This window comes from Brassica napus, chromosome A2 (assembly GCF_020379485.1).
Source record: "Brassica napus cultivar Da-Ae chromosome A2, Da-Ae, whole genome shotgun sequence".
NCBI lineage: Eukaryota > Viridiplantae > Streptophyta > Magnoliopsida > Brassicales > Brassicaceae > Brassica > Brassica napus.
In genome coordinates, this window is record NC_063435.1 from 17,314,240 (window position 1) to 17,337,034 (window position 22,795).

Sequence of the window (22,795 nt, forward strand, 5' to 3'; positions counted from 1 at the left end):
TCATTCTTCATCTACTGATTTTTCTGTTTTTTCCTTTGTTCTTCTTTGAATCTCAACTGCTTTTTCATTTTCTTCTCCACATTTTCCTTCTTCTTCTCTACCTACTACTTCACTTATTCTCCGCATCAACTTCAGTCTGATTTTTGGTATTATCGGTTTTTAAGATCTAGAAACGCATATATCAAAGTATAACACGGAAGTGAAACTACAAACCCAGAAAAACAATTTTATCAGGTTATACTATTGTGTAACTTGGTAAAACTGTATAACTAGGTTATAATCTTACTAAGTTGTATCTTTTGACAAATGTACAACTTGGTAAAACTACAACCTAGTTATACAGTTTTACCAAATTATACTACTTTGTAACTTGGTAAAACTGTATAACTAGGTGATAGTTTACCAACACTACAAGAAAACACAAGTTTTACGAGGGTAGTTTTCCTCGCTAATTCGTCGTAAAAGCAGTGTTACGACGAATTAGCGAGGAAACCCGTTTCGTCGTTATACGTTTGTCGTAACGCATATATCCTCGCTAATTCGTCGTAAGGTAGCGAGGAAATAATTTCGTCGTAAAAGCGAAGGAGGATATTTCGTCGTAAAGACCACGTAAAGATTCCACGTAAGGACGTCGCTAAGTTTCCTCGTAAATACCACGAAAAGCTTTCCTCGTAAAAAACCACGTAAATAAATACTCGTAAAATAAACGTAAATACCTTGAAAGATTTCCACGTAAAGAAAACGTAAAAACCTTGATATATTTCCACGTTATTTCCTTGTAAATGTTTCCTCGTAAAAACCACGTTAAGCTTCCACGTAAAAAAGCCGAAAAAATTAGCTACGAATTTTCTTCGTTTCATTATTTTATAGAAATATAAAAAATTATAATTATAAATATAATTTAAATTATTTAAATTATTAATAAAATTAAAATTCTAAAAAAATCAAAACCAAAATATTTTATATATAAATAAGTTTTGAATTCATAATACAAGAACCGAAATTAAAAAGAACTAAGGGTGGTCGTTAATCGCCTCGTAGAATTCATCACTCCTCGCCTGAACATCCGCCTCGGCATGTGAGTCGTCGGTCGGTGACTGGCCTGGGATAGGATTTTGTTGTCGCATGTTCCTCAACAAAGTCGCCCATTCCGGATTTGTGGCCGCTACAACGTCCAAGAAGCCCTCGAGTCCACCCATACGAGATCGCAGCTGAGTAGACTCTCTACGCAGCTCTTCGGACTCCCTACGCAGCTGAGAGACTTCATCATCCCGTCGCTGAACATAAGACGATGTCGCTCTCGGAACATCGTTGACGGAACCAATCCCCAACGTCCGTCCCTTTTTTTTAGGGACAACCTTAAAAACAAAAAATAAATTTTGTTAGTAAAAATTTAAAGTTAAATTAAATGAATATTTAAGAAAATTAAAATTTTAGAAAATTTACCTCCTCGTAAAGCTTATCCACTTCAGGTGTGGATAAGGTGACGGGTAATCCATCGGTGGACTGTTGGGTCAGCTGGGTCTGGCGTTCTTCAACCCGAGCAGCCAAATCGTTGTAGATTTGCTCGGACTTGCCATCTATAAATCGGCCCGCCTTGTTCTTGTGGGTCCTCTCGTAAAGTTGCATAAGAGACGGGAATTCTCCCGTCTCTTTGGCCTAAAAAAACATTTAAGAAAGTTGTTAATTAGAATATATATAAAAATATACTAAAAATTTAATATAATTAAATTTTTAATTACCATTTCCAAACGGACACCGGCGTGGGGTTTTTGGCCCGTAGTGTGAAGCATCGGCCCGTTCCCGTGCTCATCGACTGTGTTACGGGAGTTAGAGCAAGACTGGGCGATTCTAATGGAATCAGGAAGACGCCAATATCGGATGAGGCCATCCCAGACATCCGTGGTGAGCTCAGCGGGTTTGCCACGCTCATACCCCTTCACGATCCAGTCACCCTTCCAGTTGGAGACCGTGTCCAACAAGCGAACTTTCGCCTTCGCGACAAACTTCTTCCTCACCCTCTCAGTGATCCCCAAGGCCCAATTATATTTTTGCTGTTGGAAAAAATAATTTATAATTAGTTTTTCAGAAAAAATATATATATAAATAATAAAAAAATTTAAAGATATATATTTAATTAATAGAACTTACAGCGTAAATTTTGAACCACGTCTTTCTGACGTAGTGGGGCGTCGTTTTCCACTTCGGATGTGGCATGGAGAAGTAACATTTTATCGTGTCGGTTACGTCCGATGCAAGACATCCGTCAATCCCCCACCTGAAAAATACAAATTTAAAATAAAATTATTTTTTAAAGTTATAAAAGAATTTAAAAAGAATAAAAAAATAATGAAACATACCATAAAGTTCCGTCCGGTCGGTCGGGGTCGATGACTGGTAAACCTTCTCTGCCTGGCAGACGGAGAATGTCCTCTACGGTGTACTGCGAGTAAGGAGCACTCGGAGGCACCATCAAATCGGGATGAATCTCGGCCGCGGGCATCGGAGGTGCCGGCATCGGAGGAGGCACAGGAGGAGGAGCCATCTGGGGAGGCACGTGAGGAAACGATGGTGCACTAGAAGAAGGAGATCCAATGACTCTCTGAGTGTACTGAGTCTCGGGGACAGTCTCCTGACCCGAAGAACCGGGAGCTGAAGAAGACGACGGGTCTAAACGACTACCCGGCTCACCGAACATCTCTCTGTAATGGGCAGTAAGTCTACCTTTTCGAACCTGAGAAAAAAAATTAATTTTTTAAATTTTCGTGAACAATATACTTCCCAACATTATCCACCTAATCAACACTAAATAACATAAGATCCGTAAACCTATCTAAATTCCCTATACTAACCACCTAATCTATCCTAAACTAATCAAACTAGAGAGGAATTAGAGAGACTTACCATTGCTACGAATTAGGGAGGAAGTGGAGAGGAAGTGGAGAGGAAAGACGGAGCGAGCTCGCTCGGGATATATATAAGATTACTTGTCCTCGTAATTTCCTCGTAAACTTACGAGGAATTACAGAGGCCCGCGTTTTCATTTACGACGAAATAGCGACGAAATACAAAGGCCCGCGTTTTCGTTAACGACGTTTTTACGACGAAAAGGGTTACGTGGAATTAACGAGTTAAACAGTTACGAGGAATTAGCGAGCCTTTATTTTCTATAAATACCCACAACTTTCCTTCTCAAACCACACACAAACTCACAAAACACACCCTATCTCAAATCACACTCCTCACCAAAATACTTTTCAAATTAGAAATATTTGAAAAAAAAAGAAGAAAAGAAGATACTAGAATTTATGTGGGTGAGACTTAAGTCTCGCCACATATAATTCCACTATCTTTCTTTTCTTCTTTTTTTCTAGTTTTTATACTATGAGGAAGTAGCTAGTTTCGCTTTTCACCAAATTAGAAATATTTGGAAAAAAAGAAAGAGAAGAAGATATCAGAATTTATGTGGGCGAGACTTAAGTATTATAATTGCTGGAAGTCTTGCCACATGTAAATCTGGTGTCTCTCTTCTTTTTTTTTTTCTAGTTTTTAAGTCTACGAGGTTTCTACGACGATTTCTGTTACGAGGTGTTTACGACGAAATCATCCTACGTGGAATTAACGAGTGCCTCCTTCGTCATTTACTTTACGTGGTATTTACGTCAATTTACCTTTCGAGGTGTTTACGACGATTCCGACCTACGTGGAATTAACGGGTTTCGCTTTCTTTATTTTTTTTACTTTCGTCGTTATTTCCACGTAAGCTAACTAGTTCTTTACGACGATTTTGTCCTACGTGGAATAAACGAGGATTACGTCGTACATTCGACGTCAAATTACGAGGAATTAACGAGCATTACGTTTAAATCCCTAAAATCCGAAACCCCAAACCCCAAAACCCCATATTCCTTATCTTCTACTTCATATATTCCAAACCCCATCTTTATTTTCATTCCAAACCACAATTCCCACATTTACTTATTTATAAAACAAACTCCCACAATTTCTTATTCATAAAACAAACTCCCACATTACCTTATTCATAAAACAAACTCTCACATTACCTTATTCATAAAACAAACTACACAAAATCAAATACATCAATCGGATACATCGACATTCTCGTCATCACTAGAAATATCATCATTTTCATTAAACTCGTCTTCTACAGCTTCGTCTGTGGCATCATCGGTAAGATCTTCGTATTCGTGATTATGCGGATCAATGAGAAGGATGTCATCAATTTCTTGTTCAGGTTCCTCGACTTCATTTATCTGTTCTTCTTGCAATGGTGGTTCTTCTCCACTGATGATTCGTCCTCGAGGTGTAACTTTGATCACTGCTAACCAATTTATACCCGAATCTCTCATCCGAGGGTATGGAAGGAAGCTAACTTGGTCTGCTTGTGAAGCTAAGATGAAAGGCTCGAATTTGTTGTACCGACGTCCACCGTTGACATCAACTACACCAAATTTGTTAGACCGAACACCTCTGTTGACGACGGGGTCGAACCATTCACATTTGAAGATGACGCATTTCAGCTTCAGTATCCCTGGAAATTCGACTTCAATAATCTCCGTCAAGATCCCGTAGAAATCTGTTTCCCCTTTCACACATATTCCATAGTTACTGGTCGCCCGCTGTCTACCATACTCATATGTGTGAAAAGTGTAGCCTCGTGTGAAATACATCTGTGATGTGGTGACCTTTACAAGTGGAGATTGAATTACTTCGTGTAACCACTTAGGATAATCTGCATCGTCGTCATAATCAACCTGCAAAAATAAAGAGAACATTAAAATACAAATCATGTATGAAAAAATAGTTTGAGTTATAATACCTGATTCCGCAACCACTTAATGAAGTGCTGATCTTTCCTTTTGTCTACGTCACTTGTGGATATACCAGGAAATGTTTCTTCGACTTGAGAAACAAATAGGCTGTAAAATTAATCACATTTCATAGGAATGAATCTCTTGCAATTATATAATTAATTATATGTGTTTTGAAGTGTCCATATATGTTACCTTTCAAAATAACGCATCAATGGATCCTCGCAATTGAGTAGAATATAGGTGTGTGCACTATGAGCGTCTTGTTCACTCGACCACCAAACCTCTTTAGACTTCCCACCGAGTCGTCCAATCTGGCTAAAGATGTCTGGAACACCAGCAACTGCATATGTTGGCGCAACTCCACCATCATCATATCTTCTTGGAGCTCTTCTACGGGTACGTACTTTTGACGCAAAGTAGTACGATGTGAAGTGAGAAACTTCTTCCGTCAAACTTCCAGCAATTATAGAACCTTCAACTTTGGCGAGGTTCTTTGCTTTTCCCTTCAAATATTTCATGGCTCGCTCATACTGATACATCCATCCGTAATGTACAGGTCCACGAAGCAATGCTTCATATGGGAGGTGGACAGCTAGATGCTCCATGACGTCAAAAAATCCAGGAGGAAATATCTTCTCCAAGTTGCACAATAAGATGGGAATGTTCTCCTGAAGCTGTTCTACAACTTCTTCTTTAAGAGTGCGTGTGCTCAGATCCCTGAAAAATGCTCCAATGCCTTTTATATTCCAAAAACAATTAAACACATTGTTAGTCGTATATTATTTTGCAAACTAGACCGTTATAAAATTATTGTGATATAAAACACTACGAACCTGCAAGTGCTTCATGTACGTTTGTTGGAAGTAGCTCCGCAAATGCAAAGGGCAGTAGTCGTTGCATAAAGACATGACAATCATGACTCTTCATCCCAGAGAACTTTTGACCCTTTTCAACACATCTAGAGAGATTTGAAACATACCCATCGGGGAACTTCACTTCTGATGCCACCCAGTTGAACAACACCGACTTTTTTTCTGAAGACAGTCTGAATATCGGAACGGGAACTTGTCCATTGCTTTTAATATGTAACTCGCTTCTTGAGCAAATATCCGGCAAGTCCAACCTCGATTTTATGTTGTCTTTTGTCTTCCCTGGGACATTCAATATTGTATTCATGATGTTCTCAAAGAAATTCTTCTCTATATGCATCACATCGAGGTTGTGGCGCAGAAGAAGATCCTTCCAATATGGCAACTCCCAAAATATACTCTTCTTGTGCCAGTTGTGATGAACACCGTAAGAATCAGGCATATTACGAGGGACATGCCAATTACCACCCCAACGAACTGTTTCGTTAGCTCCGTAGTAGTCGATTTGTGCTTCAATTTGTTCTCCAGTTAGATATGGTGGAGGAGTGTCTCTCACAACCCTTTTGTGCCTAAACAAATTCTTGTTTCTTCGGTAAGGATGGCCAATGGGAAGAAATCGACGATGACAATCAAACCAACTTGTCTTCCTACCATTCTTCAGTTGAAACGCATCTGTCGTTCCATTACAATATGGACAAGCTAATCTCCCATGTGTAGTCCATCCAGACAACATCCCATATGCAGGAAAGTCACTTATGGTCCACAAAAGCATAGCTCGCATCGTAAAATTCGTCTTCGTTGAACAGTCGTACGTCCTCACCCCTGTTGACCACAAATCCTTCAACTCTTTTATCAGTGGTTGTAGGAAAACATCCAGGGACCTTTTTGGATGGTTCGGACCAGGTATCAATATCGTCAAGAATAGCAACTCCCGTTGCATGCACATCTCCGGTGGCAGGTTGTATGGCGTAAGAAAGACTGGCCACAATGAATATTGTCTCCCTGACATTCCGAACGGACTAAATCCATCTGTGCATAATCCGAGATACACATTCCGGCTATTGCTAGCAAAATCCGGATGTACTTTGTTGAAATGTTTCCAGGCTCTTGCATCTGATGGATGAGTCATCTCACCATCCGTCTGAGTATGCTCGGCATGCCATCTCATCTTTCCAGCAGTCTGCTCTGATTGATACAATCTTTTCAATCTGTCTGTAATTGGTAGGTACCACATCCTTTGGTACGGTACCCTATTACGTCCCCGTCCTTGCGGCTTGAATCGTGGCTTCTTGCAGAATCGACATTCTTCTAGCTTCTCATCATCTCCCCAATAGATCATGCAGTTGTCGATGCAGACATCTATCATCTCCGAAGGCAACCCAAGACTATAAACTAATTTCTGAATCTCATAATAAGAATCAGCAGACACATTGTCTTCCGGCAAATACTCTTTAAACAAGTCCGCCCATTCGTTCATGCAACTTTCAGGTAGATTGTGATCAGTTTTAATATTCATCATTCTAGCAGCCAACGACAATTTAGAGAGACCTTCTCTACAACCACTGTAAAGTGGTTGATTCGCCGCGTTTAACATTCCGTAAAACTTTTTTGCATCTATATTAGGTTCTTCATCTTCATCATGAGCTACGAATGCATCAGCTACCATATCATGAACCCTATCATAATCTACCATCTCCTCCTGATGGTAACTATGTTCATTATGCAAATGATGATTAACCGGTTCTTCCTGAAAATTGCTATTACTACTACTAGCTTCATTCTGATCATAATTATAACCTTCCCCATGTTGAAACCAGATATAGTAATTTGGCGTGAAACCTCTATTTATTAAATGCTTCCAAACATTTTCACGGTTTGCCAATTTCGAATTGTTGCATTTCCGACAAGGACAGAACATCTTACCACTTTCTTGGGCGAGCGGTGTTGAATCTGCTTGGTGCATAAATGTCTCCAGCCCCGCAAGGTATTCTTTCGTCACTCTCCCGTTAGCATCTCTATGCATATACATCCAATTCCGCAACTCGTAAATAGTCCCAGAGCCAGCCATTTTTTTTTCTTTCACGTTTTTTGTTGTTGGTGTGTTTAAAATGATGTTCCAACATCCATATTTATAGAAAATTTCGAATCTGGTAGTTGTAATTTTACTATGAAATTACGACGAAAATTAATTGCATGGCCAAAAAAAAACGTGAGCCACCTACCAAGTTGGTGGATTCAAAATTTCCTCGTTAAGTACACGTAAAGTATTTCGTCGTAAAGCACTCGCGAAATTTACGTGGCTTTTACGAGGAAAAACTATTTCCTCGTAAAAGCCACGTCAATTTACATCGTCTTTACGACGAATATGTTTTGTCGTTACCTTACGACGAAATAACGATGCTTTTCTTTCTCCACGTACTTTCCTCGCAAAATCAACGTTTTTTTACGACGATTATTTTTCCTCGTTAAACCTCCTCGTTAAAGATACGTTTTCTTGTAGTGCAAGTTGTACCTTGACAAATGTACAACTTGGTAAAACTATAACCTAGTTATACCAGTCTTGAGGTATAACTTGGTGAAACTAGGACATAAGTACACCAAAAATATAATTTGACAATGATATAACTTGGTTTAACTTGGTTCAACTTTCACTAAAATTCAAAATTCAAATTTTAAATTTGATACCTAAAATTCGACAATTGTATAACTTGTTTCAACTTGGTTCATAGTTTCATTAAAATTCAAAATTCAAATTGTAAATTTGATACCTAAAATTCAAAATTCAAATTTTCAATTGAGGAGGGAAAACGTAAGGGCAAAATTGGAAATCTCTTATTTCATGAAGAGTAGAGAGTATGTCAGATTTCGTAAGAGTACCTCAGATCACTTTTTGCCTCATTAAAAGTATATGAGATTTTTACTCTATCTGAAGGTCCTATGACTCGAGCCAGAAGCAAGCAACTCAAAGAAGCTATTGGAGGATTACTTAAGACATCACTGAAGCAAGAAGAGAGTTATGGAAGAAGCTTAATCAACCAAGACACACTTACCACAATTCAAGCCATCTCAGCTCCAAGATAGACATTAAATGAGCAAGTAACCTATGTGTGCTCTTTTTCCCTATTTTTGGTTTTGTGTCACTGAGTTTTCCAAAGATAAGTTTTTAACGAGGCCATATGTTGATTTCCTATCACTCATTTGATGATTTCAATTCAAGACTTTATTTTTATTATTTATCTTTGCTAGACTTGAGAATTAAGTTGTCAGACTTGAAAACACTTATAAGATTTTATAAGGTTTATTTTTAAGGTCCATTTAAAGACCAAAGAGCCTGTTCCTTGCTTTCTCTATAAATATGTGTCTGAAAATCCTAATAGAAGTATCCAATCTTTTATTTCCAGACTCTTGTCTCTCTCTGACGGCTACAAGTCTTCTTGTAGATCTGAGTGTTCTTGAGTCTTTGTTAGTGTGTCATATCTAACAAAACCACAAGAGTGATTGTCTTGGTGTGTCATATCCAAGAGATTCACTTTGGAGTATCAAGGAGATATGAAACAACTTTTTCTCATCAGATCAAAAAGCTCATGCAGCTAGAAACCCAGAAGAAGATTCTAAGGGAGAATAACACCGTGTTAACGACATAGAAAAAAGTAAAAGAAAAACAATTTGTTACAAGTTCCTATTGATTCTTGGTCTCAATCATAAATAAGATCTCTATAATCTTTGGATTCAATGCTTGTGACCGGGAGCAGCCACTACTAGCACAAATGTTAACATGTAATCCATTGCTGACAAGTTGTTGGCAGGTCCTAAACGCCACCAATAATACGTCCATGTGCACAACTATTCCCTATAAGAAAATATGTAAGGTCCTTAAGCAGGAGACAACAATTTTCTTTCTTATTTACCACTTTGACAAGTTCCAAAACCATGAAGAGCCAAAGCAAGAGTGCTATAAAGCAAATCGCAAACACGTTTTCAGAATAACGCATAAACGTTTCGCGGATAAGCGTATAGAAAATCGCAAACATCGTTATGAGATAAGAACAAAAACGTTTCGCGGAAGTGCTAGACAGCAAATCACAAACACGGTTCCAAAACCCGTTTCTATTAATCGTTTTTCAACCCGGTTCGAGCTTTAGACAGAAAGCGATTTTGAGTTAAGATTGTAGAAGCTGGAAAACCGGACTGACATAAACGAAAAAATAAAAGCGATGTTAAGGAAATATACGAATGTATAAGGCGAATACAAGAACGATAAGAAATTGTATTCGCAAAGAGACATGGAGTCGAGATATGACTTACGCGAATGGATTTTTGCTGTTGGATTTCGATACGGAAAAAAGTTAAGAAATGAAGGAAGAGGAGAGACGATATTTAAAGAGCCGAAGAAGACCCACTTCCCGCAACAGCTGCTACACGTGGGCGAGAAGCTCGTGGAGATCGAGGGAAGTTGAGTTCCGAAGCTTCTTCCTCAAGACTCTCTCTTATCTCGTTTAAAAATTTTGAGAGGATAAAATGCATGACATTTTTATTTTCTAGACAAACTACTTGTCGTTTTAAATAAAATTATATGCTGTTTTTTTCTTGAAATAAATGGCAAAACGTTGAGCTTAACTTGGTCCAAAAAAAATATTCTTATCGGGCCGGACACCCAAGCCCACGCCCAACCGGCCGGTGAGCGGCGTGCGCATGCGCGTGGGGAGCTCTCTCTTCCTCTGAGCCGTTTAAATCCATATGACACAAGGCCATATTTATACTGCTCTATGACTCTTGTATTTTCCGATGTGAAACAATTGTTGGTTTTATCATTTAGACAAAAATTGCAGTATTACGTACACCAAGCTACCAACTTCTTAGCATCATTTCTCATTCAATATTAATCTGTTTTTGATGTGTGAATATATCAGGTTGTAGTGCTCATTACAAGCTTTACAACGAGCTGATGATCTGACCGGAATAGCCACCGGTGTAGCTGGAAAGGTTACCGGAAAATCAGAAAACATCAGCTTATATATTCTTTGTAAAACAGAGTTCCAACAGAGAACTCAGGCGGTGTACTCAAGAAAGAAAAATTATATTTTCACCTTGCTGTCGACAAGTGCTGTGCTGATGACATCATTTCATAATTTATAACAGAATAACAAATTAGTGTTAAACAGTCTAGCTGATTCTATTTTTGGGGATTAACACCTTAACAATTAAAGATTGCACTGCATCTAAGTTTTCTAACCTCATTTTACAAGAAACGCGTATGAATTTTTTGGACAAAGAAAAGACAGAAATGTGAGTTGTTAGTTAGGTGTGGGAGGGGGAGGGGGGGGGGGGGGGGGGGGGGGGACCGACCACGCCAAGTGGATCTCTATGAAAAGCCGACAGAAGGGGTAAATATGTCATTCCCAGTGTAAGGCAACAAAACGAACGGCGAAGGATAAAAAGGCAAGGCGACGGAGAGGCCAAGAGGAGGAGAAGCCACCACATTGCCTTGGGTTTCTACGCCTCTTATACTTCTTCATCCTTGTACGTCTTTGCTCTCCTGGAAACTCTCGTCGTTTTCCAATTTGATCTGTCGTAATGTCGGCGGTCTCGTGCTCCACGGCTAGCTCTAGCGGTGGATGTGGATTGAGGTCTCAACTAAAGACATGTGCTTTACCAGCATTCGCCTCTCTTAATTTCGGCAGAACTGGGCCACACTCTCAGGTTTTGGTCAACTTCTTCTTTTCTTTTATCAATCAGTTAAAATCCTTAACTTTTTGCTCTCTACTTGAAAAAAAGAGTGACAGATTAAGTACTCATCGGTTGGAATTGGTACATGGCAACCGTAAGTCAAGAGGAACAACTATCTGTATGACATTAGTCGACGAAAGACAATCCACGGGCCAAAATGTTGTCGACCCTCCTCGGATCCTGGTATATGCTTTGATTTCTTATCCTTTTCTGCTACAAAATATTTCTTATCCTGGCCTCTGATAATTGTTTTTTCTTGTGCCATTTTTTTTGCAGGCGTACGATCTTGTTCAGGGGGCTCTTGTAAGTTAATCTGAGAGCCCTTTTGTTGAATTTTTTGTTATTGGAGAATATAATAATCTCGGTGTTTAAGCTGAGCCAATAGAAGCTTATAGATAGTTAAGTTTCGAGAGATTCTTGTGTGGTTTTGTGGACTGATATAATGATACCACACGCAGGTGAAGTGGACATGGAAGGAGGACAAGTCTGTTCCAGATACACCTACTGCTGTTCTTCTACATGGAATTTTAGGCAGCGGCAAAAACTGGGGTCAGTACTGTGGGACTGCTAGTAAAATCGTGCATTTAGTTTCTTTAATCTGATTTGAGAAATGATGAAACCAGTACAAGAATCTCTTCACGTGCAAATAGATCATCAGGATTGTTTAGTCAGTCACGCTCTTTGTTCCAAAAGGATAGTTATGTCTTCTTAACATTTTTAGGGGTGTATTCAACTAGGAGTCTGCATTTATTTGATTTTTAATGAGTTTTTAGATGATTTTAGGTGAATTTGAAAATTTGGTGTGATTTTTATTAAACCACTCTAGAATCTAAAACCAAGAGATTTAAATTTTTATTTTTTGTAACTAAGAAAACTCCTCTCAAACCACTCTACAATCTGTAATTTAAATTTTACTCAATAACAGTAGATTTCTATTAAATGACAAATTCAATAACACTGGATTTTATAGTATTTTTAAAATTTTGTGTTTGAACAACAGATTTTGTTTTTTTTTGGGTCCTGGTATAGGCACTTTTGCTCGAAGATTGGCTCATGAGTTCCCAACTTGGCAGGTATTTGTTCACCACAAGTGCACTAAAAAACCTATACACACTAACTGGCTTGTAATAACTAACCTGCTCCGATGCCAAAAAAATAAATAAAAATAAATAACCTGCTCCTGTTAATCACAGTTTCTCCTGGTAGACTTGCGTTGCCATGGGGATTCAGCGTCTCTCAAGAAGAGAGGTCCAAACTCTGTTGCTACAACTGCTTCTGATGTTCTAAAACTTGTAAATTTTTTTCCCAGGCCACGTTATATTCGATTAATCCTGAAAATGAATATCTCTGATATTCATGTTCTCTTCTTTTTAGGTTGGTCAGTTGAGGTTAACACCTCGGGTCCTTGTTGGTCACAGCTTTGGAGGGAAAGGTGACTTAAATTATAAGCCTAGCAGTAAACGGTCCGTCGTGTTGACAAAGTCTCGTTGACAAACGAGGGTATGGTAATTTCCAAGTATTGGAAGCAATCTGGACATTACTCTAGCCTAGCTCAACCACCGTTAGAAAATTACCTCCCCACGAAAATCGTGTTGACAGTGTCGTATTGACAGAACCGCTTATGCTAATTAATTCAACGGACAGAATCGGGACTTGTAATCGAAGATAGAAATCAAAGCTTATCAAAGATAAGATAAGTTCTGGAAAACTTGGGAGTTTAGAAGAATATTGGAGAGAAAATATAGAGAGGTTTTTATGAAATTATTAGATGATATTTCACAAAGGGGGTACACACATATTTATATTACAAGATAAGACGCTGACATAAGCGCTTACCTCAGCGATTACATCATCGCTTACATCACACTCTTGTAGCGATTACATCATCGCTTACATCATTATTCATTATACTTATTTTACATAATAAAACACACTTATTTTACATAATTATACATTGCAGACAACTTGCTTAGTGGTCCATTTCGAACTCGATGATGTGTTTCTCACAACATCCGTAGTGATCGTCTGGACATTTGAACACGTCTCCTGGATATTCGTACACATTCTCTGGCTCTTTCTCTTGAGGCTGTTGTGAGTCGTCGTTGATATCAATGTTGAACATTCTTCCAACCTCATCGATGTTCATAGAGTCGTCTGGGAGCTGGGCGTCTTGAAAGTATTCTGGCGGGCATTCTTGGGACTCAGAGTTACGTTTCTCTTTCTTCTGCGCACGTTTAACCACTTGTGGTTTGTCACTCTTATCCAAGTAGAATTGCAAATCTTCGTCGAGACTCATTTGGTAGTCTATTGGGTAATAGAACCAGTTTGGGACGAAGGGAATGGGAAATGATTGTGTGGCACTGTTGAGGCGGAACGCATGAGTTTGAAAGTCTTCAAATGGCTTGTTGTCGTTGAGGTTGAAATCTGGTCTGACTCCTCGTTGGTAGTCATTGTGGTGAATGAGAGTAGGCAGTGCGTGGACTTTGCCGGTTTTTTTTGTTGACTTGAACAGGGCGGTGGAAGAAGTATATTGTGTGAGGGTTGAAGAAAGGGTTGAGACCTCCTTGACTTTTTGACTTCTTAAATGATAAGCCTGTTGCTTTCGCTGATTTCCTTAGCTTACCGTTCCAGGAAAATAATGGCGCGAACCAGGTCAGAAATGTCGCAAGACATTCCTTGTGACCTCGTTTAGAGTTGGTGAGTTGCATGTTGATATACTGATATAACCATTGAATATCAAAGGTTATGCCAATAGTGTAGATCGAGCAGAGGTACCAGAGAAAACAGAGAACTTCTTCTGGTAAGTAAGCGTTTTCGATTCTATAGAGATGAGCGAACGGGTAGTCCGGGTGAATTCCCATAGGTTAAATAAGATGATTATGGGATCCGTAACTTGACATGATGATGGATTGATAGAAGAAAATCTTGTTGCGGATGTGCTCCTGTAGGGTTTCTCTGTCGATAAGCGAATGAGCATCGTCGGACATGTTTGAGGCGAAGTCATAGTAACTTTTTGTGGAAGAGCTCTCCATTATTTGTATTTCTTTTACCGGACTTCTACTAAGCATATCTGCGAGAGTATTCTTTGAGCCTTTTAAATAGACGGATTCGAAGTCGTACTTTGAGAACCATTCGCTCCATCGTAATAATTGCTGATGTGGGACTATTTTCTGTTTGAATTGTAACATCTTCGGGAAGGATGACATGTCCATTTCGATGCGAAATCGGTGTCCTATCAGATGGAGCTCGAACTTCTCGATGGCTTTTTTGATGGCTAGTATTTCTTTGAAAGTAGAGTGATAATGCATCTCGGAATCTTTAAAGCGTCCACTTTTATATCCGCAGATATGATGTTTTCCATTTATTTCTTTGAATAAAATGGCTCCCCAATATTTGTCACTCGCGTCAGTCTGTAAAATGCGTGTTCTAGTAGAGGGAATCTTTAAAGGCGGTAGCTTCTGCACCTCTATTTTCAGGCTTCTGACAGCTTCAGTTTGTCGGTTTGTCCATTGTGGTGGATTCTTCGTCAGCATTTTCTGTAGCGGCCTTGTCAGTTGCGAAAGTTGCGGGATAAAGCCGCTAACATAATTGATTACACCGAGGAATTGTTGGACTTGTCGCTTTGTGAGATTTTCGTCGGGAAAATCTAATAGCGTTGTAGCCAGATGGGCCTGAGGTGTAAAGTTGCCATCTGTGATTTGCATTCCAAGGAAGTCGATTCTGGACTGGGCTATGACCATTTTTCGGGCCGAAAGCATGATTCCATATTGAATGACAATGCTTTGAAATTGCTGAAGAAGCTGAATGTGCTCGGTTTCGGTAGACAAGAACAACAGTATGTCATCAATATAAATTAAGGCCGTATGAAGTAGAGGCTTGAATATACGAAGCATCGCTTGCTGGAATAATGATGGTGCGGTCTTGAGTCCGAAAGGTAAGGCGTTCCACTGAAGATGACGATTAGGAAGACAGAATGCAGTTTTGTATCTTTCTTCAGGATGAACACCAAGTTGCCAGAATCCCGACTTAAGATCAAATTTTGAGAAAATAGTTTCCCCTTGAAGATGTTGAAGAAGCGTCATTTTGTTTGGTAGCGGAAATTTGATGTCTTGTAGATACTGATTCAGCGGTTTGTAGTCGATAACTAGTCTTAGCTTCCCTCTTGCTTGTTCTGCACGATTATTAACGTAAAAAGCTTTGCATGCCCATGGCGAGTTGGTTGCAGAGACTACTCCTTGTTGTACTAGCTGGTCGCATTCTTCACTCGCTTGTAACAGTAGGGTTGGTGGCATTCCTGCATGACTTGCTTTAGTTGGGGTGGTTTGTATATTTTCTTTGAATGGCAAAAAAACAAAGAACTCCGAGTTTAACCACAGCGGGTTATTGCATTTCTGTAGGAATTCTGTATGAGAGTCTGCACAAGAAATCTCCGTCAACTTGTCCTTGATCTTTGTAAATTCTTGAGAGATCAATCCTTCAATTGCGAAAAGTCGTGGAATTGACGTGAATGCTTTGAAGAGACTTTTCCATTTTAATCCGTGCGGTTCGATAGAGATATCAAATTTTTTCTTGAAGGCATAATATGAATCCCATCCCAGTATTAGATCTTTTCCATGTGCTGTAGAGCCAAGGACTTCCGTAGTACTATAACAACCGGGGAAAAGCTCGATTCTGATAGGTTTTGACTTGAGCTTTATTGTCAGTGAACCTGAGTTAGCGACTCGAAATTCTTGCTGATGAGGTAGCCACATCGATGGAGAAAGAATCTTGGGATTAATAATCGTTGTGGGATCCGGTGTCTATGAATGCAATGGCGCGAACCAGGTCTTCTTGACCAGATGGGTCGAAAATCATCACTGGTAAGTGAGGAGTTTATATGTCGTCATGTCGCGGCATTTTTGTAATTTTGAAGCAGGAATCATTTTCTTCTTCGGCAGATGAGTCAGAAGAGTTGTCATAATCTGAATAACCACAAATAGCATCGTTGTCGTCACTATAATAGGATAGAACTGATTCTAAATCTTGGCTTTCGAGATCAATATCTGGTGCTATTTCAGATATTGAATTGATTAAGTACTGCTTCTTTTTAGCTGACTAGTTCGGACAGTTTTTTGCAAAATGTCCTTTCTTTCGACATAGAAAGCATTTTGTTGATTTCCTTAAGCCTCGTTTCTTCCGAAAGAATCTCTTGCGTCTGAATCTGTCCGAGCGCTTGGAGAATCGTCTTTTGAATCTTCGATGTTTTTCTTGTGGGTCGCACGAACAAGATTTCTTGGACTTAGAACAATCCGAGCCTGAAGCACGTATACCTCTCCTCCATCGACGACTATCTTAGTCAGCAGACTAAGCTATACATCAGAGATCAAGGACAAACAATAGAAGAAATTTCCATTGGACAAATGCAGCAATATGTATTCAGAACGCTGGATAAACTCTGCAAACAAAAAGAATTCTGGACGGAGTTTATGAATAGGTCAAAGCAACTATCAAAGATATGTTCCCGACCGGATCTATCAATCAAGTGTTCTAAGTCCAAGAATTCTTGTTCGTGCGACCCACAAGAAAAACATCGAAGATTCAAAAGACGATTCTCCAAGCGCTCCAAAAGATTCAGACGCAAGAGATTCTTTCGGAAGAAACGAGGCTTAAGGAAATCAACAAAATGCTTTCTATGTCGAAAGGAAGGATATTTTGCAAAAAACTGTCCGAACGAGTCAGCTAAAAAGAAGCAGTACTTAATCAATACAATATCTGAAATAGCACCAGATATTGATCTCGAAGGCCACGATTTAGAATCAGTTCTATCCTATGATAGTGACGACAATGATGCTATTTGTGGTTACTCAGATTATGACAACTCTTCTGACTCATCGGCCGAAGAAGAAAATGATTGCTGCTTCAAAATTACAAAAATACCGCGACATGACAACATACAAACTCCTAATTAACATAGATGATTTTCGACCCATCTGGTCAAGAAGACCCGGTTCGCGCCATTGCATTCATAGACACCGGAGCCCACACAACGTTATTAATCCCAAGATTCTTTCTCCGTCGATGTGGCTACCTCATCAGCAAGAATTTTGAGTCGCTAACTAAGGTTCACTGACAATAAAGCTCAAGTCAAAACCTATCAGAATCGAGCTTTTCCCCGGTTGTCATATTACTACAGAAGTCCTTGGCTCTGCAGCACCTGGAAAAGATCTAATACTGGGATGAGATTCATATTATGCCTTCAAGAAAAAATTCGATATCTCTATCGAACCGCACGGATTAAAATGGAAAAGTCTCTTCAAAGCATTCACGTCAATTCCACGACTTTTCGCAATTGAAGGATTGATCTCTCAAGAATTTACAAAGATCAAGGACAAGTTGACGTAGATTTCTTGTGCAGACTCTCATACAGAATTCCTCCAAAAATGCAATAACCCGCTGTGGTTAAACTCGGAGTTCTTTGTTTCTTTGCCATTCAAAGAAAATATACAAACCACCCCAACTAAAGCAAGTCATGCAGGAATGCCACCAACCCTACTGCAACAAGCGAATGAAGAATGCGACCAGATAGTACAACAAGAAGTAGTCTCTGCAACCAACTCACCATGGGAATGCAAAGCTTTTTACGTTAATAATCGTGCAGAACAAGCAAGAGGGAAGCTAAGACTAGTTATCGACTACAAACCGCTGAATCAGTATCTACAAGACATCAAATTTCTGCTACCAAAAAAAAATGGCGCTTCTTCAACATCTTCAAGGGGCAACTATTTTCTCAAAATTTGATCTTAAATCGGGATTCTGGCAACTTGGTGTTCATCCTGAAGAAAGATACAAAACTGCGTTCTGTCTTCCTAATCGTCATCTTCAGTGGAACGTCTTACCTTTCGGACTCAAGACCGCACCATCATTGTTCCAGCAAGCGATGCTTCGTATATTCAAGCCTCTACTTCATACGGCCTTAATTTATATTGATGACATATTGCTGTTCTTGTCTACCGAAACCGAGCACATTCAGCTTCTTCAGCAATTTCAAAGCATTGTCATTCAATATGGAATCATGCTTTCGGCCCGAAAAATGGTCATAGCCCAGTCCAGAATCGACTTCCTTGGAATGCAAATCACAGATGGCAACTTTACACCTCAGGTCCATCTGGCTACAACGCTATTAGATTTTCCCGACGAAAATCTCACAAAGCGACAAGTCCAACAATTCCTCGGTGTAATCAATTATGTTAGCGGCTGTATCCCGCAACTTTCGCAACTGACAAGGCCGCTACAGAAAATGGTGACGAAGACTCCACCACAATGGACAAACCGATAAACTGAAGCTGTCAGAAGCCTGAAAATAGAGGTGCAGAAGCTACCGCCTTTAAAGATTCCCTCTACTAGAACACGCATTTTACAGACTGACGCGAGTGACAAATATTGGGGAGCCATTTTATTCAAAGAAATAAATGGAAAACGTCAAATCTGCGGATATAAAAGTGGACGCTTTAAAGATTCCGAGATGCATTATTACTCTACTTTCAAAGAAATACTGGCCGTAAAAAAAAGCATCGAGAAGTTCGAGTTCCATCTGATAGGACACCGATTTCGCATCAAAATAGACATGTCATCCTTCCCGAAGATGTTACAATTCAAACAGAAGATGGTCCCACATCAGCAATTATTACGATGGAGCGAATGGTTCTCAAAGTACGACTTCGAATCCGTCTATTTAAAAGGCTCAAAGAATACTCTTGCAGATATGCTTAGTAGAAGTCCAGTAAAAGAAATACAAATAATGGAGAGCTCTTCCACAAAAAGTTACTATGATTTCGCCTCAAACATGCCCGACGATCCTCATTCGCTTATCGACAGAGAAACCCTACAGAAGCACCTCCGCAACAAGATTTTCTTCTATCAATCCATCATCATGTCAAGATACGGATCCCATAATCATCTTATTTCACCTATGGGAAATCACCCGGACTACCCGTTCGCTCATCTCTACAGAATTGAAAATACTTACTTACCAGAAGAAGTTCTCTGTTTTCTCTGGTACTTCTGCTCGATCTACACTATTGGCATAACCTTTGATATTCAGTGGTTATATCAGTATATCAACATGCAACTCACCAACTCTCAACGAGGTCACAAGGAATGTCTTGCGACATTTCTGACCTGGTTTGCGCCATTATCTGCCTGGAACGGTAAGTTAAGGAAATCAGCGAAAGCAACAAGCTTATCATTTAAGAAGTTAAAAAGTCAAGGAGGTCTCAACCCTTTCTTCAACCCTCACACAATATACTTCTTCCACCGCCCTGTTCAAGTCAACAAAAAAACCGGCAAAGTCCACGCACTGCCTACTCTCATTCACCACAATGACTACCAACGAGGAGTCATACCAGATTTCAACCTCAACGACAACAAGCCATTTGAAGACTTTCAAACTCATGTGTTCCGCCTCAACAGTGCCACACAATCATTTCCCATTCTCTTCGTCCCAAACTGGTTCTCTTACCCAATAGACTACCAAATGAGTCTCGACAAAGATCTGCAATTCTACTTGGATAAGAGTGACAAACCACAAGTGGTTAAACGTGCGCAGAAGAAAGAGAAACGTAACTCTGAGTCCCAAGAATGCCTGCCAGAATACTTTCAAGACGCCCAGCTCCCAGACGACTCTATGAACATCGATGAGGTTGGAAGAATGTTCAACATTGATATCAACGACGACTCACAGCAGCCTCAAGAGAAAGAGCCAGAGAATGTGTACGAATATCCAGGAGATGTGTTCGAATGTCCAGACGATCACTACGGATGTTGTGAGAAACACATCATCGAGTTCGAAATGGACCACTAAGCAAGTTGTTTGCAATGTATAATTATGTAAGATAAGTGTGTTTTATTATATAAAATAAGTATAATGAATAATGATGTAAGCGATGATGTAATCGCTAATAGAGTGTGATGTAATCGCTGAGGTAAGCGCTTATATCATCGCATTATCTTGTACTATAAATATGTGTGTACCCCCTTTGTGAAATATCATCTAATAATTTCATAAAAACCTCTCTCTATATTTTCTCTCCAATGTTCTTCTAAACTCCCAAGTTTTCCAGAACTTTGATAAGCTTTGATTTCTATCTTCGATCGCAAGTCCCGATTCTGTCCGTTGCATTAATTAAGCATAAGCGGTTTTGTCAATAGGACACTGTCAACACGATTTTCGTGGGGAGGTAATTTCCTAACGGTGGTTGAGCTAGGCTAGAGTAATGCCCAGATTGCTCCCAATACTTAGAAATTACCATACCCTCGTTTGTCAATAAGACTTTGTCAACACGACGGACCATTTACTGCTAGGTTTATAATGGTATCAGAGCCAAAAATTCTCATCCAGATTATTTTACTCTTACGTGTTAAGCTAATCAATCTTTTCTGTGATCTGTGTAGTTGTTTTAAGCATGGTGGAACAAGCAGCTAAGCCTCTTCCTCGACCAGTCCGAGTAAGTCTCTTTTTAGTCTATATCTTAACGACCCTTGTTAGGATTTACACTAATTTTCCTGAATTTTATTCGTGTTATAGGCTTGGGTGTTGGATGCCACTCCTGGAAAGGTTCGTGCAGGAGGAGATGGAGAGGATCATCCACGAGAGCTTATATCATTTCTACGTACATTGCCTAAAGTGGTAACCTGCAATATTTCTTTATCTGTTGATTATTATTTTTCTTAAACAAAAAGATGTAGAAATTATATGCTAATGAACATCGGTTGTGTTTGGTTTAAGGTCTCATCAAAGCGAGAAATTTTAAACGCTCTTATCAAAGAAGGGTTTTCGAATGATGTATCACAGGTATGACAATATCCGTTTCACCTCATCATATTCTATCATCTGTCAACATGATTCTGTTAATACTTGTTGGATTGCTACAAACTTGGTGTATTGTGTGCAGTGGGTTGTTACCAATCTGAGACCTACTGGACCATTGTGCTCTAGCTTCTCGTGGACATTTGACTTGGACGGGATCTCCCAACTTTATCAGTCCTACGAAGAAACAAATCTTTGGTAAGTCTCCTTTTGTTTAGTGGACCAAACTTGTGTTATACTATCTATACTCAAACTGGCAAATATTGCTTTCACAAAATAAAAGGAACTTTGTTGAGAACCTGCCAAGAGGAGTACATGTGAATTTTCTTAAAGCGGAAAGAAGCTTGCACCGTTGGGCCCTAGAAGACCTTCAACGAATCCACGCCGCTGAAGAGCTCGCCTCTGAAGAAGGTGGCGGCGTAGAAATGCATGTCCTGGAAGATGCCGGTCACTGGGTAAAACTAACTAACTAGACCTGTGCTTCATCTTTCTTTCTGGTGCCTATTACCTAACTGATAAACCGGTCTTTGGGTTGTGTTCTTTCAGGTTCACACGGACAACCCGGATGGCCTCTTCAGGATCTTGTCATCTTCATTCCAGGTTCTCAGAGCCTAGAGGTGCAAACGCTCTAAGTTCTGCCTTTTCGACCGATGTGCTGTACCATCTTCTTTGCTTTACGGATGCTTTGAAGCACACCTCTTCCTTCCCTTTAGTAATCTACAGAATATTCATCTGTGCTAGCACACTCCTAGCGAAGCAACTTTTGAGCCAACTGTTGCCGATGTCAGAGCTGCTGGCGCACGTGTAAACGAGGTGCTCTACCATTTCCTGTTTGATATATACTTGTGAAGAAGTTAAGTCTTAATCACGTCTGACATATACAATAGTATACTCATCAGCATTGTGTCCTTGTAATGTTTTGGGTGTCGTAAGTAACAATTAAAAATATGTAGCTGTATCATCCGGCATTATTCTTGATTCTATGTCATTTACATTGTTTTTTTCACTTAATTGGAGAAAGTTCTGAAGCTAAAGCTCACTTAGGGTCAGGGTTTGGGTTTGATATAACGTGCCAAACAAGAAATGAATAATCTGGCTTTTATATATGATTTGAAAGCATAGATGTGTCCCTTATTGAGTATGAATGATGGCACAGATGATCGAAAGAGAATATAAGATTTTTTACACAGAAGTAGAAGATCTAGAGTTTGAGTTATTAGAGTGTTGAAAAAAACAAAAAAATAGAGTGTAGAAAGAGCCAAAATCCCTTTTTCTTCTACTTTTATAGCTGATCCTAGATGAATTGTAACGAAAGTTTGATGAACAGCGTGAATCCGAAACTAGCTGTCAGGATTTCTCCTACGTTTCGAGTTGAGCGGTCATGGTAGCCTTGACTTTCCTTGGATTTATGATGGACCTTTATTCTCTTATGGTTTGTTGTCTCCTCAATGGCCTCTCCGGTAGCTGGGTGGGGTCTTCAAAAAGGATTTGGAAAGAGGTGAAACCCACTTCCAAAACTG

The 22,795-nt window shown here is 39.5% G+C and overlaps 1 protein-coding gene across 1 annotated transcript; it reads left to right on the forward strand.

Annotated features, from left to right (window-relative positions):
• The first annotated feature begins 11,090 nt into the window (after positions 1–11,090).
• Positions 11,091–22,286, forward strand: LOC106451298 (protein ABHD11-like). Its single transcript, XM_013893217.3, has 13 exons — positions 11,091–11,404; positions 11,480–11,614; positions 11,708–11,734; positions 11,890–11,980; positions 12,461–12,504; positions 12,625–12,723; positions 12,806–12,863; positions 20,861–20,913; positions 20,994–21,095; positions 21,195–21,260; positions 21,361–21,473; positions 21,559–21,730; positions 21,822–22,286. Exons 1-13 carry the CDS (start codon positions 11,279–11,281, stop codon positions 21,888–21,890), a joined length of 1,155 nt encoding a protein of 384 aa, XP_013748671.1. The 5' UTR covers positions 11,091–11,278; the 3' UTR covers positions 21,891–22,286.
• Positions 22,287–22,795: the final 509 nt, after the last annotated feature.